This window comes from Phoca vitulina, unplaced genomic scaffold (assembly GCF_004348235.1).
Source record: "Phoca vitulina isolate PV1807 unplaced genomic scaffold, GSC_HSeal_1.0 scaffold32, whole genome shotgun sequence".
Taxonomy (NCBI): domain Eukaryota; kingdom Metazoa; phylum Chordata; class Mammalia; order Carnivora; family Phocidae; genus Phoca; species Phoca vitulina.
Window position 1 is genome coordinate 24,495,358 of NW_022589735.1, and position 17,896 is coordinate 24,513,253.

Here is a 17,896-nt window from a genome sequence, read left to right on the forward strand (position 1 = left end):
TGAAGATCCTCCTGGGAGGCCCAAAGCTGGGTAGGTTTTATTTAAACTGTCTCCTAAAAACCCCAGAAATCACTGTAATTGCTTTATGACTTGTTTCACAACTCAAAATTGGAGGCAAAGTCCGTTTTAGAAGCTGAAAATACCCATTTGAAAGCGCTTCCCCCCACAACCCTGATTTTGCGGCTACATCAAAAAAATAAAGATTTTCTCATTTACCAATGTGACTTGAAGCAGATGTGTGTGAGGCCTCTAATCCATCAGGTTAATCATGAGCATTTGGGGGGTGTTCGTGCCATGTTGTGTAACCGCAAGAACAGACTTATTATTTAAAGCGAATTTATTAGGTGTTCGGGTGCCCTTTCACAATGAAAAATCCATCTAATAATTTTTGTGAATACTTAGGTTTTTATTTTGGTCATAAACATGAATTTGTGTGTGTTTAAATGAAAAAAATCTCATTCCGCTGAAATGAGAAACTGGGGGGAAAATGGACTTATGAAGCCAATTCAGCCCCTGCTTTTCCTCAGTGACCAAGCAGTCCCACTTCCCATCACTGACGCGGACACTGGACCTGGGTTAATACCATTTCCACTTCTGTGTAGCCTCCGGGGACTGGTGGAATCCCAGCGTTAAAGGGACCATGGAGCCTCCTCTCCAATGTAAACAAGCATATACATGCGCCTTCTGGATGCACCCAAAGAAAGCCTTCCACTAGGAACAGCCATGAGCGGGACGTGGATGACATCTGGGGCACTTTGGGCCATCGGCTTGTTTAATCCCCACGGAAACCTCATGAGGCACGTATTATAATCCCCATTTAACAGCCGGGCAGGGGCGCCTGGGGGGCTCAGTCGGTGGAGCGTCTGATTCTTGGTTTCAGCTCAGGTCCTGATCTCGGGGTCCTGGGATCGAGCCCCACGTCGAGCTCTGTGCTCAGTGCACAGTCTGCTTGTCCTCCTCCCTCTCTCAAAGAAATAAATAAAATATTAAAAAAAAAACACACACACACAAAACAGATGGGCAAAACAGAGGTTTGGAAAAGCAGTCATTTACCCGAAGTGACACAGCTGGGAGATGGCAGAGCTGGGATATGAACTCGGATCTGCTTAAAGCTAAAGTGCTCCCTGCCATTCACACGTCTGCCCCCTATGGAGGGTGTCCACACTGGCAGGAAAGGCTGCTGCCCTGGGCTCGATGACTGCTTTCTGCAGCTGTGAGGCTGAGGGAAAGGGCTCAGGACCAGGAGTCAGGTTGCTGGGGTTCAGACAATCACCGCTACCTGGGGCCAGTCATTGCCCCTTCTGCCCAGGGTGAACCCTACAAGAGAGGCACTCCATCGCCTCCAGGAGCACACTGACACCCCTTCCTTTAAAACTACATCTGCAAATTTGTTTTTTCTCTCAAGGATTCGTGCTTCGTCCTGAAATCTATTTCTGGACATGATGAAGCGATGTCTTCCGAGGGCCTGTGTCAATTAAAGATTAATCCTGATCCAACACATGGGAGAAAACTGAATGAGGAAGGAGCTGGAGGTTGTGTGTGGCCTCCAGAGAGCACTCCCAAAACCAAATTACATTTGTTCGCGGACTTGGAAAGACGTCATGGGAGCACAGTGGGCGCGATGCCTGGCACTTCCAAAAAGCTATTCCAGAAAGGGGTCGGTGGCACCAAAGCAAAACAGGAGCCTGAAATCACTGCGATGAATCGTCAGTGTTTCTGGATCTTGTTTTAAGGCTTTCTTTGTTATCAGTTGCCTTTTGCTTTCAACAACAACAAATCCAACTGAAATTAAAAATCCAACCAAAAGACAGACGGACTCCACGCTGTCCATCAGAAAACGTGACTTCACAAGGGTACAGTTTTGGAATACCACAGGCGGATAAACGAGCCTGGCCTGGACAAACCTGGATATTTTAAAAAGGAAACAAAAAACAAAGCCCTAAAGATGTTCCTCTTTAGGCAGTTACTTACATCCTAGAGAATAACAGAAGGAAGACACTTGCCCCAGGATGCCACTGGCTGCGCCATTTTCTGTGTCAACAAAAATGTGGAGGAGGCCTAGATTCTGGGTGGACAGAAAGACGCGGATTCCATTGATGGGGTCAGATGCAGCTGTGAAAGACTGTGCAGCCCCTGGAAAAACATTTTTGATGTAAGGTCGGAATGCACACACGCAAGCTATACGTGGTGCACGCTCTGTGGTTAGCATTGGGTGGGTGTAAATCTGTCCGAGGATTAAGGACTGGACGAGATTATGCAAAATGTTAAATAGTCCTTGTTTTAGGGTGGTGGGGTTATCAATAACATGAATCATGTTAAAGCAACATACACTTTGGGGTTTTTTGTTGTTTTGTTTTTAAGAAAAGGAGGAAAGGGAAGGGTAGCCAAACTGGCATGCTATTGCCCAACACTGGGTCTAACATCCTGGATAAGGAGGTGGCCACAGCTCAGCAGCAGTGGGAGCTGGAGAGCTGGCGAGCACGGCAAGGGGCAAAGACAAAAGGGTCTGCACCTAATCCTGCAAAGAGCAGGTTTGGAAGAATGCCATTTTCCAGCAACACCTACCAATGCCTCATGGTCGGGGATAGAATTAATTAGGGGAAAGGGAGAAACGTGTAGAAATCTGGTAGAGGATACGGCTTCTCTGAAGGTATAGGATTATACCAAAACCCTGTGGGGCCCTGAAGGTGAAGGGCAGGGGATCCAGTGCCCAGAGCTCACCCCTGTGTTGAAACCTAATCTCCAGTGTGATGGTATTAGCAGGTGGGGACTTTGGGAGGTGAGGAGGAAACGAGTGTGGAGCCTCATGATGGGATTAGTGCCCTAACTTGGGGCTCAAATTCACAACCCTGAGATCAAGACCTGAGCTGAGATCAAGAGTGGGATGCTTAACTGATGGAGCCACCCAGGCGCCCCAATAAATTCTCTTTCTAATTAAAGCCAGTCCAAGCTGGGGTCCCATCACATTGCTATTTGAAGGTGCAAGAGTCCAAGGACATGTAGAAAGGCTGAATCTAATGAGATGATGCTCCTGAGGGTACAGGGGACATCTTGCTCTGGGGACCATGGTTATAATTGCACGCTCTGGAAGGGAATCTGGGGGCCATGGTGACATATGGCTGCTGAGAAAAGCCACAGAGACCCATGGCTGGGTGTAAGGGAGGACAAAGAGGAGAGCTGTCTGGGCACATACCTAATGGGTACAGGGCTCCATACAGCAGTCTGGGTGTAGTGATCTTGTCCTCGGAGTGGCTGAGCCAGTTTCTCCAGCCTCACCAGCCTCCTCCACCTACTGCAGGGTGACATAGGTATTCCCACTTCCCCACTATGGGGTCCACTGAAGGGTCCACTGAAGCATCCACTGAAGGGTTAAAGACCATAAACTGCCAAGAATGGCGTTGTGCCAGAGAGAATCCCCGAACGCACCAACCTTGCCTTTGACTCTGGCTGGGGGCAGAGCTGGAATCAGGACCCCAAAGGAAACAGAAATTTTGTGGCTGAGGAATGTTCCCAAAGCGGATGTGGGTATGAAAACTGTGGTAGGCCAGTGGATGACCACCCCCCCAGCACATCCCCATCCTCCTCTGGGGTCACCTTCTACAGGCCCCACCTGACACTGCTGGTTGTTCCCCAAAACATTCCCAGTCCTCCTCCTAACAGAGCTGCCATTCTCTTCCAGTGGCAACATGCCCGGCCCCAGGGGAGAAATCAAGATTGGTCCAAGCCTCCTATGGCAAGCCCGTTACCCTTGCCAGTGACAGGATGATGGCAATCGTGGGCGCTGGCTTTGCTCGGCGGCCATACGGGGAGTCTTCTGAGAGGTGCTGGGAGCCTCCCCCCCTCTGACTCAAACAAAAGAGAAAGCCTCTTGAGAAGAGGACTCTTTCTCCTGCCCCCTTCCCTTCTACCTCGGTTACTCTTGTGTGAAGATATGAGCTCGGAGCTGCAGCAGCCGTCTTGACACCATGAGGAAAAGCCCAGAGAATGGCAGACACTGACCCAGACCCACCGGTGGCCAACTCACTGAACTAACTCAGAACTGCCGACTAACTTCCAGGCTCCTCTGGTTACACAAGATAATTCAATGACTGTATTGTTGAAGGCACCACGCTCGGCTATTCCGCTACTCACCATCAAAAGCACACTTACTGACCAATGCCTTCCTCTATATTATTGTATTTGCTTGTCCCTGCACAGGTAGTTGTGAACTGCACATTAGGAAAGAGGTTGAAGAGGTTAGATGACACAGCTAGTAAATGGTAGGACCGGAGCCCTTCTCTGCCTGCTGGGATAAATTCACTCAGTTCATGGACGACCCAACCTCAGGAGCCATGCCGCAAACCTTCGAAACCAGTATGTAAAGGTCCCATTCAAACATTTCCAAAATACGTTTGCAAAAGAAATGCCCTGACAGTTGGCTTGTTCTAAACATGCTGCTACCTTTTTTTAAAAAAAATTTTTTAAAGAATTCTTTTTTTTTTTTAAGATTTTATTTATTTATTTGACAGAGAGAGACAGTGAGAGAGGGAACACAAGCAGGAGGAGTGGGAGAGGGAGAAGCAGGCTCCCCACGGAGCAGGGAGCCTGATGCGGGGCTCGATCCCAGGACCCCGGGATCATGACCTGAGCCGAAGGCAGACGCTTAACGACTGAGCCACCCAGGTGCCCCATGCTGCTACTTTTTAAAGATTTATTTATTTAAGAAAGAAAGAGAAAGAGAGGATGACTGTGAGCGGGGGAGGGGCAGAGGGAGAGGGACAGGCAGACTCTCTGCTGAGCGCCGAGCCCGATGTGGGGCTCAGTCTCACGACCCTGAGATCATGACCTGAGCCGAAACCAAGAGTCCGTTGCTCAGCCGACTGAGCCACCCACACACTGCTATGTTTTAATACTCTGGTTTCTCTTCAGATTGCATAAATCTTTCACCTTTTCCTAAACATGTTGCTATTTTATAAAGCTCTCCCAAATTGCTTCCCCACCAAAAAATTAAAAAAAAAAAAAAAAAAAAGAAGAAGAAGGAAAAAATAAAGGGAGAAAGTAAGCATGCAGGAAGTCACCAGAAGAAACTTTTTGGTCTGGGAGCCAGGAAATGTCAAGGAAACAAATGGAGCTACGATTGACCCTCCCATCTCCTGTTGAGCCATGGGATTCAAAAACTGGCTCTTTATTAACATGTTCTCCATAGGGCAGTCCTGACAAGTGGCAGGCCACCGCAGAGGCCGAGAAAGCTGGATGTGATTCTGGGTTTTACAGTAATTTAACCAATACATATAGTAGTTGATGGTAGGGGAGGAAATTGAATTTTACCCTGAGTCTCTGAGTTTTTCTTGTTTTCAAACTGATTGGTCTGGACAATGGAAGACCAGGAGCCAAAATAAATCCCTTGTAAGCTGGAAATGCTCTCCTCTGAATACAGCTAAATATTTCTTTAATCCTTGCATTAAATTTGTTACTGGAGTATGAAAGCTATTTTATTTACTCTAAAATTTAAGCTGTTGTAATACTGTAATTATAGATGTAATGAGTGGGGGGTTGATTACTTCGGCAACCTATCTAAGGCACCTTAAAAGCATAATATCAGATGTTTGTTGTGCATTTATATTTTCGGGTCATAATGAAGATACTATCGTTAACGACTTTTTTATGTTATGAAAACCATTTCTTTCATTTTTGGATCATGGGAAGGGTCTTTAGTAATCCCAAGTTAGCATGAATATTCCTTTTTTGGAGCTTCTGGATCTACATTATCAGGCACATCAGCCAGTCCCCCCCAAAAAGTTATGTCACACTTCTGTTCCCAAGGGAACAAAGACATCGGGTCCCTTATTAACAGTGGCTTTTGTTGGCTTATTTTGTAATGTTTTTCTCTGACATTAAAGTTGTGTGTGGTTGGCAAGGATTTCTCTTCCTCAATTTGGATGTGGTTTCTGCCTCTGAAACTCGGAAAACAAGCTTGTTGATAAAGGACAAGCTGAAGGCACCCTCGCATGCGTAACTACTTCAGCCACAGACTCAAAAGACGCTTCCCTGAAAACAAATCGGAGCTGAAAACCATGTTCAAGTTCAAATGTTCTTCCCTTCAGAGATTTTCAGCTCAGTATTTATTTGTCCTTCCTATGTAATGGTTCAAAAAAAAGTATCTTCACATCCATTTAAAGCCAATTCCCTGGGCACCTGGGTGGCTCAGTCGGGTAAGCATCTGCTTTCGGCTCAGGTCATGATCCCAGGGTCAAGGGATTGAGCCTCCTGTTCTCCAGTCCTCTGGCTCCCTGCTCAGCGGGAAGCCTGCTTCTCCCTATCCCTCTGCCCCTCCCCCTGCTTGGGCTCTCTCTCTGTCAAATAAATAAAATCTTAAAAAAAAAAGGAGATAAAGCCAATTACCAACTCCTTGAGGTGCACCTCCCACACCCTCCCCCTCCCACCTCAGCCAGGGGCTTACATGTCCCATCCAGGGACATTAGTGAGAAGAACAGCTTGTTGCAGGAACAGACAGACTAGACCGGTGCCCTGGGAGAGAGACGGCTTCTCACAGGGGACCACAAACAGCCAGAAGTTCAACTCCAAGTGCATTAAACCACGGCATCTCTGACATTCCACCCTCCAATCTGTGCTCCAAGCGCATACGCTCTTCAACTAACTAAACCCAACTAAGCCAAGTTTAGTTAGCTGGTAGTACAACCTGCCCATGGACACACGTCCTGTGCTCACGCCAGCCTGCGGAATGCTGCAGTGAATTTCAAGTGGAAATCCCTGGATGTGAAATTTGCCCTTGGCCTTTCTAACCGAGAGCAGAGAGACTGGGACGGAGACAGAGACATGAAGTCCCACCCAGGCAAAATCAGTGTCGCAGGAGGGGGGCAGAATGAAGCCACTGCAGTCTCTCCCCTCAGATCCTTAAGCCTCAAGGTCCAAGACTTGCGAATCCACCCTTTTCAGCAGGGGCTGCTTTGCCAGGGCATCCGCCCTGGCCCCACCACCATTAACCTGGACACAATTGGCAAATTCCTTGTAAAAATGTTTTACTGGGATTTCTGATTCACTCGGTCCGGGCTTGTGGTTTATTTTTACTAAGAGGGGCCTCCTCTTGGAAAGAACGGCTCCAGTTATTGCAGTAACAGAAATGTTACTGGGCCTCCATAAATCAATTCAACACCCTGGTCTCTAGGGATTTGCCAAAAGATAATGGGTTGCAATTATGGAAGCTTCAGCACCAGTCGCCAGCGGGGCTCCGGGGAGATTTCCGAAGTCTGTGGGCACTTTGAAGACGAAAAGAAGGAAATCAATTCACGAAGCAGCAATTCTGCCCCAAACCACGCTGCTGGAGGAGAGGTAACGCTGGCTTCAATTAAAGTCATAAGGAACAGGTACCCGGGATTAGAAGGTGTGGCACAATCTTCTCCCATTCCCTCAGAGATTCCAAAGGCACTCAACCATGGATACGCAGGGTGATACATGAATAAAGATCACAGCTTGCACAGCTGAGGGGAAACGGTTAGTAACAGGCTTGGCCTACCTCTCCTCTACCTTGAAACCCTGGCGCTTTTCCTGCTACAATTGAGGATGCGCCTCTGGGCAGGATACTTGGGATCTGCTTTTCCCAGGAGGAAGAGGGTGGCAAGGGAGGTGAGCACAACCAGGAGACCCCCTGGCCAGTCCACCTGCCTGTCTCACTTCTAAGGGGAGGGGCACTGCCGCACAAAACATGGAGGTTTTCATTGAACATGATGGATGGGTGAGGGTTTTGCAGCTCCAAAGGTGGCGTCTGCTTTGAAGACACACAACCGCAGCCCTAGTAGAAGTGTCACAGCGTCTCATATGGCACTTCCAACGAGCCCATGAAAATTCAGCATGTATCTGCATCGCTTGAAACCAGAATTGGGCTTTTTTTTTTTTTCTTCCCGTCATCCTACCAGGTTTCGTAGGCACTGGGTGCGCACTCAGCTCCAAGAGCCCCAGAACACAGCATTTCCAGGATGGAGCTGGTCGGAAACAAGCCTTTCCGGAGGGAGGTGGACAGGGAAGGTGGGGCTGACCGGGTCCCTGCAAGGGCCCTGGCCGTCAGGTCCGTCCGAGGCTTCCCTCCGCCCTGGCCGCCGGCCTGCTGGGGAGCCCGCTCTTCTCCAGGTACACCAGCACGGGGCACAGTGGTTGCGAGGCTACCGGGGGCGAGTCACCCACACGACTCTTCCCACACGAGCCTGGTCATTCGTCCGGCGGCACCGAGGAGCCAGGCGCTCAGCGCCGGCGGGAGGCGACCGGTCGGAGCGCGCACCCCCGTGGAGACTCGCCCCCAGGTCTGTCACAGTTTCTAAGTCCGTAGGCTTTCCTCTCCCTCCCCTCTGCTCGTTCCCGAAACGGCACTTCCAGCTCGCGTTTCCCGCGGCCGCTGTGCCCTGGAACGCGAGAGACGGCAGGACCCCCCCCCCGCGCCGCCCCCCCGGGGACCCGCACCCGCAGCCTTCCCCTCGACGCGCAGGCCCCGGCGACCCCTCCTCGGAGACTCAGCCGCACAGCCCGCGCCCCCCGCGCACAGCCCCTGCCCCCGGCCGCCCCCGCGCCCCTCACCTCGCGCAGCAGGCGCTCCAGGTGCGGCTCGGCCCAGGCGGCTAGGGCGCCCGGCGGTCCCGCGCGCCGCAGCAGCTCCCGCTCCTCCTCGAGCGCCGCCACCCGGCCCTGCAGTGCGGCCGCCTGGGCGCCCAGCAGCAGGCAGGCGGCCGCTGAGCCCACGGAGAGCAGCAGGCACAACGCGCTCACCGCCCAGGCCACGGCCGCCGTCGCGGGGCGCCCCCCGCCGCCCGCCCGGCCGTCCTTCCGCGCGTCGCCGCCGGCGCGGTGGCCCGGGCTCATGGCGCGCGGGTTGCGCGTGGGTCTCCCAGGGGGGCGGTGCGGAGCCGCGGGCGCGGGCTGGCGCGCGGGGAGCCGGCGGCAGAGCCCGAGGCACGAGGTCGGCGGGGCGCGGGGCTTGGCCTCCGGGCAGCAGCGGAGCGCGGCGCACGCCCCCCTCTCCGCCGCCAGCTTCTCCACAGCGGCCACTTTGGGCAGTTTCCTCTATGCAAATAGACCCTGCCAGAAAAGGAGCGGGGACCCACCCAGGGGAGGAGCGGCCCGGCCGGCCCCGCGCGGCGAGGGGCGGGGGACGGAAGGGAGCTGGCTCCTCCGAGGCCCCCCACAACCCCCGCGCGCGCGCCTGGCCGACCCCTGGCCCGGCGCGGACCTCCGCCTCACCTGTCCCCGGCGCCGGGCTGCACCCCACTGCCGCGCGCGCACCTCCGCCGCTTCCCAGGCCCAGGTCCCCTGCGGTCCCGAGAGGACTGCGGTGCGCCCGGACCCTCGGCGCCTTTTGCAGCCCACCTCTGGCTGGAGCATCATCCGTGCCTGGGGGAAATGCACTTGTGAATTCACCTTCCCGACCCCCCCCCCCTTTTTTAAGTTCAGAACTTCAAACCCCGTGGAAAACTTAGTGAGTCCAGCCTGGATGGTGCCCTGGCGCCGCTCGGTGGCTGAAAGCGATCTCTGCGCACTCGCGCTTGGAGACGCAGTCTGGGTTGTGATCTCGCCAAGCGGAAAGATGCCTCTTAGAATCTTAGGGCTCTCACCATTTATTAGGTGCTAGACATGTGGTGCTGGGAGCAGAAATTGTAGGACCTCGCCGCTGATCTAGAGAGGGTTTGCATTTGAGAAAATCGAGACTATCACAAATAGAAAAGATGGGGGGAAAGAGCTCCAACTTTTGTTCAGATGATGGCTTAATTCCGCAGTGGAAGCCCAGTTCGGCCAACAGTAATAATCCAGTATGCACCGCATTGAGCCTATCCCGCGGTCCTGCTGCAGACTTAGATCACAGGGTTCAGGTAGGAAAGCCTGAATGTAGAATGAAGAGGCCCTCACGGTCTTTCCAAGAAAAGGAAGAAAGGCTGGAAGTCAGGCAGGGTCTCTGCGTGGTCACACATTCATTCCTACCAGGTGTATTTATATCCTAAAACGGGTCTCACCATAACGCTTCCACTAAAGCCTGTAATATTCAAATAAAATCACAAACTAACTGCTCGCTTGGATCTTTGTGATTTGGGCAACTCCACAACCTTTTTTTTTTTTTTTTTTTTTTTTTAGAAAAAGACCTGTTACATCTTCCTTCTCGCTCTCTGGATATCTGGATTATTCATTTCGGTGGCTAGATTACTCATCTCTGAAAACTGTTGAGGACCTCCAGCTGACATGTCCCTCCTTACTCCCTTAATCCAGAGGGGAAAACCACCTCTGGGATTGGAATAAAACAAGTGATTGGCGTCTTACCTCTGCAACTTTGTAGCTGTGACCTTCCTTAGGTAAATTGGGCTTATGGTTAGGTGATTATACAGAGATAGATCTTGGGGCTATGCTAAAATCCGGCATGTGCCCAATAAATAGTCTGAAAAGTACTTGCTAAGCAAACTAGATTGTCTACTCAGGAAGAGGCCAACGCCAGATTATAGGTTGGGACTTCAGTCTTACTACAGACACATGGGCTAATTGCCCATCACCTGTGTTAATGTTACTGCATGTCCCCATGTTTGTAGCAGCATTATCTACAATAGCCAAATTATGGAGGCAGCCCAAGTGTCCATCGACTGTTGAATGGATAAGGAAGAGGAGATATATATATATATATATATATATATATATGATAGAATATTACTCAGCCACAAAAAAGAATGATATCTTGCCATTTGCAATGACATGGATGGAGCTAGAGAGTGTTATGCTGAGCGAAATAAGTCAGAGAAAGACAAATACCATATGATTTCATTCATATGTGGAACTTAAGAAACAAAACAAACGATCATAGGGGATAAAAAGAGAGAGAGAAATGAACCAAGAAACAGACTCTTAACTATAGAGAACAAACTGATGGTTACTAGAGGGGAGGTGGGTAGGGGGGATGGAGGAAACAGGTGATGGGGATTAAGGAGAGCACTTGTGATGAGCACCGGGTGATGTATGGAAGTGTTGAATCACTATACTGTATACCTGAAACTAATATAACACTGTGTGATAACTAACTGGAATTTAAATGAAAACTTAAAAAAAAAAGCCAAGCTCATTGATCCGTTAGGCCTTTGCCCTCGCCTACTACCTCACTATCTGGAACATTCTGCTCTCAGATCTTTGAACAGCAAGTTCTTTCTTCAGGTCAAGGTCCCCAGGTTCTCAAACCTCACTGGCTCTGAAGGACCTTCCCAGGCTGCCTAACCTAAGGCATCTCTGAGCCCACCGGCCCCCTCCAAAGGATTACTCAGGGGATCAGGCCACTTATCACTGTTTGAAGTTACCTTTTCATTAGCAAGACCTTTGTCTTGTTCACCACTGTTTTCTCAAAAAACAGAACAGGATCTGACACATGGCTGATGCTCAGTAAATATTTGTCAAATGAATTAAGGCAAGGTGAAAATAGGTTTACTGCCTGCAGCTTTAAAAGCCAAGGAAGAAAATACTCTATCTTGTTTTTGTCAGTTGGGGTTCTAGAAGGAACAGATCACCTCCTCAGGCCTGAATGTAAAGACTCTTTACAAAGGGGGCCAGCTGAAGGGAAGCCAACAGGGGATGCTGAAGAAGCCCCCTGGGGTAGCAACAGTGGGGAGCATTACCATTCCAGCTGAAGGGGTGAGGAGAAGGAGCTGTTGGGGGGACCCTATGAATGCTCAGAGCTATAAAAAGGTCTGAACAAGAGAAGCTGTGGACTTCAGTTAAGGGACACCATGAGTTGGAAAGTGGGAGTTGGGTGGGGGAGATAATTTTATCTCCTCCTGCTCTCTGATCTGCTGGGTCTCCCCCCTCCCGCTGACCAAACCCACAGGGCAGGGAGCCCAGATGATGCAGTGTAAGAGGTGAGCCTGCTAAAGACAGAGAGTCAGAGAGATTAAGAGCAGCTCTATAGAGGGAAAAAAGAGAGAGAGAGAGAGAAAATCTCCACCACATTACCTAACACGCATATAGCACTTAGCAAGCTCAATACAGCTACGGCTGCATCTGAATGGCTAAACTGTCAGCAACAGGTACTAATCCTCAGGGAGCCCAATTGGCCACTTGGTGGCAAATCAACTACTTTGGATTCCCTCCAACCCAGAAAGGCCAGCACTTTGTCCCTCATGGGGATAGCTAGCTATTCCAGGTATGGGCTGGTCTTTCCCATCTGTAGAGCCTCAGTCCGTACCGTTGTCCTGACAGACAGCCCAATCCATAGGTATGGAATCCCACACAACATAGCATCTGAGCAAGGGACCCACTTGACAGTGACTGTGGAATCCATGGGTCGGATTACATCCTGCACCAGCCAGAAGCAGCCAGGCTCACAGGACACTGGAACTGCCTTCCGAAGGCACGGGTGAAGAACCAACTCATATAGTATTCAGAGGCAAAATACAGGTGCAATAAAGGTGCCCTTTTATCCACGGCAGGGGTGGGGGGTGTAAATTCCAAGACCCTCAGGGGATTCCTGACACTGCAGATCGTACCAAACCCCATATATATTATATTTTTCTCCTATATAGACATTCCTGTGATAAACTTTAATTTATAAATTAGGCACAGTAAGGGATTAACAATAAAAAATAGAACAATTATAACAATATCTTGTAATAAAATTTATGTGAATGTGGTCTCTCTCAAAATATTACACTGTGTTCACCCCTTTTTTTTTCTTTTTTTGGTGGTGATGTGAGGTGATAAAATGCTTTTGCGCTGAGAGGAAGTGAGGTGAATGATGTCGGCGTAGTGACGTAGCGTTACTATTGACCTTGCGATGATACATCAGGAGGATCATCTTCTTCCAGACCGTGGTTGACCGTGGATCACTGAAACCCCAGAACGTGAAACCGTGGATAAGGGAGGGCTCCTGTACTCTAAAAGCCTGCAGGGCCACCTTTCTGGTCGTGGTATATGATGCTGTGTTCCCAATAAAACATGGGTGTAGGAACCAAGGAGTAGAAGCGAGAGTAGCCCCACGCACCATCACCCCCCATGACTCACTGGGGGATTTTGTACTTGCTGTCCTCACAACTGTGGGTCCTGCAGGGCTGGAGATGCTAGTTCTCAAAGGGGTTATACTCTCTCCAGGGGATGCAGCAGGGGTCCATTCGACTATAAGTTATGGCTGCCACCCAGGGCACTTTGAGCTCTGTGTCCAGGGACCTGAAGTCAGAGAGTCACCATTTTGGTGGGGGTGACTGATCCTAATCAGCAGGAGGAGATAGGGCTGCTTTTATACAGTGGGAGCAGGGAGAAATATGCCAGGCACCTGGTGATACTCCTTTGCCCCCTTGTAACTGTGAACAGCAGTGTGCAGGAACCCAGCCTGATGACTGACAAAGGCGCAGACTCTCCAGAATAAAAGGGACATTATAAAATATTTTATTAAAAAAAAAGAGATTGTTTGGGTCAGATAGGGTTGATAACCATTGCAAAAGATCATAAGTAATGTTGATCGTGAAAAAGTTCAAATATGGGGCGCCTGGGTGGCTCAGTGGATTAAGCATCTGCCTTCAGCTCAGGTCATGATCCCAGGGTCCTGCGATCATCCAGCTCCCTGCTCAGTGGGGAGCCTGCTTCTCCCTCTCCCTCTGCCCCTCCCCCTGCTTGTGCACTCTCTCTCTCTCTCAAATAAATAAATAAAATCATAAAAAAAATAAAAAGCTCAAATATGTTCAAAATGCTCTGTTTAAGAAAGCAAGGGTACTTACTCATTTTTGTTTAATTACTAGTAAAAATGTTTTAAATTAAACTATACAGCTTAATGGGCTAAGCTTCAATTACCTGAGGAAGTTGTTGCATAGAAAAAGTGGTGTGATACAGTGGAGAAAACACCAGGTCTTGACGTTAACACCTGGATTCTAGTCCCAGCTCCACTGATACCTCCCAGCTACTTTCTATTTTGGACCCGCAGTTTTCCCGTTTATAAGATGGAGATACTGACAGAGACTAGATTTCCTCTGCCTGAAACAACTAGGAAGTGAGGCAAACTATATGAATTGGCAGTTGTCAAGACACTGGACACCAGGCAGTGAAGGCCAGCCATCCTTGGACGATGGGACTGCCCCATTTATTTTACTGTCAGGAGATGTTTTCAGGTCACGGTGCAGGGAGAGGGACCCGGGCAGAGCCACCCTGCGGTGAAGAGAGAGAGAGAGTGTTACAAGTCCAAGAAAGCCAAGGTGGTTAGAATTTGCAGGCTAGAAGAGTGGAGAGAGAGACCATCATCACATTTTCAAGGAAACTACCTGAGGTCAAGGAAGAACCACACAAAAGGACCAGGAAGGAAAAGCTGATCATTCACAGGGCATTGGATAGAGTAAGAGATTTTGCCTCGGTAGTAGGGAAAAAAAACCAAACAAACCCAGCCCTACACCAAATGCTACTCTGGTCCTTCCTAACCAAGCTTAAATCTCAAACCTAAAACGATCAAGCTGATTCAAGCAACTTAATCATGTCTCATAACAAAGCTCAATTACATAGGAAAATAAAAATATCCGGTATCCAACGAGGTAAAACGAAAAGGTAAAATTACCAGGCATGCAAATCAGCAAGAAAATATGGCCCATAGTAGAAGAAAAAGCAATCAGTCAAAACTGCTGCCAAAATGAGATAGAATTAGCAGACAAGGATATCAAAAGTTCTAATTTTATTCCATAGACTCAAGGAACAAAGAAGAAAGAATGAATATGTTAAGTAGAGACGTGGAAAGTTGGATTGCTTTTTTAAGAACTAAAGCAAAAATCTAGAGATTAAAATGAGAGTGTTTGATATGAAAAATCCAGCGGATGGGATGAAAGGCAGATCAGACACTGCAGAAGATTAAGGAACTTGAAAATAGAGCTATAGAAACTATCCAAAATGAAACAGAGGTGAAAAGATTGCGGGGGAAATGAGCAGAGCATCAGCAAGCTCTGGGACAGTTTCAAGTAAGTAACTGGAGTCCCCAGGGGAGAGGACCAAAAAAATTTTTGAATAATCAATGGCTGAAAAACAATTATAAATATGATAAAAACTATAAACTCACAGATCCAAGAATTTTAAGGAACCCAAGCATAAAGATCGTAAAGACAACCACACCACCAAGCACATCATAATCAAATTGCTTAAAAGGAATGGTAAAGAAAAAAACCTTAAAAACAACCAAACAAAAAGACATGTACAGAGGAATCAGCACAACAGTAAACTTTCCACTGGAAACAGTGCAACCCAGAATAGAGGGAAACAGTATCTTTTGTCAAGCCAGAATTCTATACCCAATGCAAGTATCTTTCAAAAACCAAAGTCTCAACAAACACTTTGATCCAAAAGCTAAAAGGATGTATTACCAGTCAGCCCACAATAAAAATAAATGTTAAAGGAAGAAATTCAAGCGGAAGGAAAAGCCATAACAGATGGAAATATGGGTTTACATAAGGGATTGAAAACCTCTGGAAATGGTGACTCTGTGGGTAAATATAAGAAGTCTTATTTAAATCTCTTTAAAAGATAATTGAGGTCTTAAAACAAAAATAACAGTGTACTGTGGGGTTGTAGCATATGGCTAGTAAAATGTGTGATGACAAGAGTACAAAGCTCAGGAAGGGAGAAATGGTAATTTACTGTTAGAAGATCCTTTTGCTCAGGGTCGTGAGTTCAAGCCCCGTGTTAGGCTCCACGCTGGGCGTGGAGTCTACTTTAAAATATATATATATATATGTGTGTGTGTGTGTGTGTGTGATCCTTTTGCTATATAAGTGAACTAGCATAATGTTACTTAAAGGCAAATTGTGATAAGGATGCATACTACAAACTCTAAAGCAATTGCTAAACACAACCCCTCCGCACACACACACACAAGGAGAATTGTAGGTAATAAGCCACCAACAAGGGGAGCCTGAGTGGCTCAGTCTGTTAAGCTGCTGACTCTTGATTTTGGCTCAGGTCATGATCTCAAGGTGGTAAGATTGAGTTCCAAGTCAGACTCTGCACTGGGCGTGGAGTCTGCTTGAGATTCTCTCTCTCCCTCTGCCCCTCCCCCGCTCATGTGCATGATCTGTCTCTCAAATAAATAAAATCTTAAAAAAAAATATAGGGAATAAATTAAGAAATTATGAAAATAATAACTACCATTCACTAGAACTTTATGTAAATTATTCCATTTAATCCGCACAATCACCCTTGGGAAGTTAGGTATTAGCACCCAGTTCACAGATGAGACTACAGAGGATATGTACCTTGCTCACCTATCTGAGTAATTCCAGGGTATGAATCCAGTGTGACTCTGCAGAAAAGCATTGCCACACTGACCAGATTATTCTAACATGTGCAGTTGTGAGACACACAAAGTAAGGTCAATGTTTCTGAAGCAATTTTAAAAATATAAAAAAGAAATAGTAAGATCTTTTAAAATTAAATTCCTCTACCAATGACATAGGCCTGTTCTTGTTATTCATTCAAAATTGTACCTGCCCATGTTGTCTTTAGTGAAGAGTAAATCCAGCAGCTTTAAAAAGCACTGGATTTTGTGGGGGGCGCCTGGGTGGCTCAGTCATTAAGCATCTGCCTTCGGCTCAGGTCATGGTCCCAGGGTCCTGGGATGGAGCCCCGTGTCGGGCTCCCTGTTCCGCGGGAAGCCTGCTTCTCCCTCTCCCCCTCCGCCTGCTTGTGTTCCTTCTCTTGCTCTTTCTCTGTCAAATAAATAAAATATTAAAAAAAAAATAAAAGCAGTGGATTTTTATAACTTTAAAAAAACACATAAATTTCATTTATATTTCTAATTGGAAACATTTTAAGTCATGGGGTGGGGGAGGGGCATGGGACTGCCCCCAAATCTACAATTAATCTTTAATTCATCTCATTACATGTAACTACCATTAATAGTATCTGAAAGAACTAAGTCTGTGAGGTGCCTGTCTCAAAGGATATTTTCAGGTGGTTTCAAGTCTTCATAATTAAATCTATGTCTGTCTTGTGTAGATGTATAATTTCCCCCCAAAATTGCAAAGTTTAAACCAAACTAAAACAAGGAAAGGAGTGAATATCAGAAAATATATCTGAAGAGTAGACATTCTTGATTGGTAAAAACAAACAAATTTCTTTGAAAATCCTATTCTCCATGACATTTCAGTGAAATGTCACAATAAAAACTACAAATTTAGGGGATCAAAAATAGACTCCTTTATTTATTTATTTATTTTTTAAAGAATTTATTTATTTGACACACAAAGACAGACAGCTAGAGAGGAAACACAAGCAGGGAGAGTGGGAGAGGGAGAAGCAGGCTCCCAGCTGAGCAAGGAGCCCGATCCCGCATATTTTTAATTTAATTTTTTTTTTGAGAGAGAGAGTGAGCACGAGCAGGGGGGAGGGGCAGAGGCAGAGGGAGAAGCAGACTCCCCGTTGTACAGGGAGCCTGATGCGGGGCTCCATCCCAGGACCCCAGGACCATGACCTGAGCCGAAGGCAGAAGCTTAACGACTGAGCCACCCAGGCGCCCCAGAATCCTTTTTTAAAAAAAGATTTATTTATTTGAGAGAGAGTGGGGGAGGGGTGGAGGGGGAGAGGGAGAAAGAGAATCCAAGCAGACTCCCCACAGAGAGCGTAGTCTGACATGGGGCTCGATCTCACAACCCTGAGAACACAATCTGAGCTGAAATCAAGAGTCAGACGCTTAACTGACTAGACCACCCAGGCAACCCCCAAAATAAAATTCTTGATAGTTTAGTAATTTCTCATGCCATAAAGAGGAACAATTAACTTTGTTAGAAAATTTTAAAGTCATCTGGGTTAAAACATTTACAGAAAACAAAGTAACTTCTTTTTATTACTGGGACACTAAATGCCAGGTAATCTGCTACATTTTAATCACCTGATAGCATAGATATTAACCCTAAGAAATTCCAAGTAACAT

General features: G+C 47.7%; 1 protein-coding gene across 1 annotated transcript in view; it reads right to left on the reverse strand.

Annotated features, from left to right (window-relative positions):
• Positions 1–8,847, reverse strand: part of COL23A1 (collagen type XXIII alpha 1 chain) — a 298,820-nt gene extending 289,973 nt beyond the window's left edge. Inside the window, exon 1 of the mRNA XM_032425088.1 lies at positions 8,566–8,847. Within this exon, the coding sequence (XP_032280979.1) occupies positions 8,566–8,847 (282 nt within the window). The remainder of the gene's footprint in view (positions 1–8,565) is intronic.
• Positions 8,848–17,896: the final 9,049 nt, after the last annotated feature.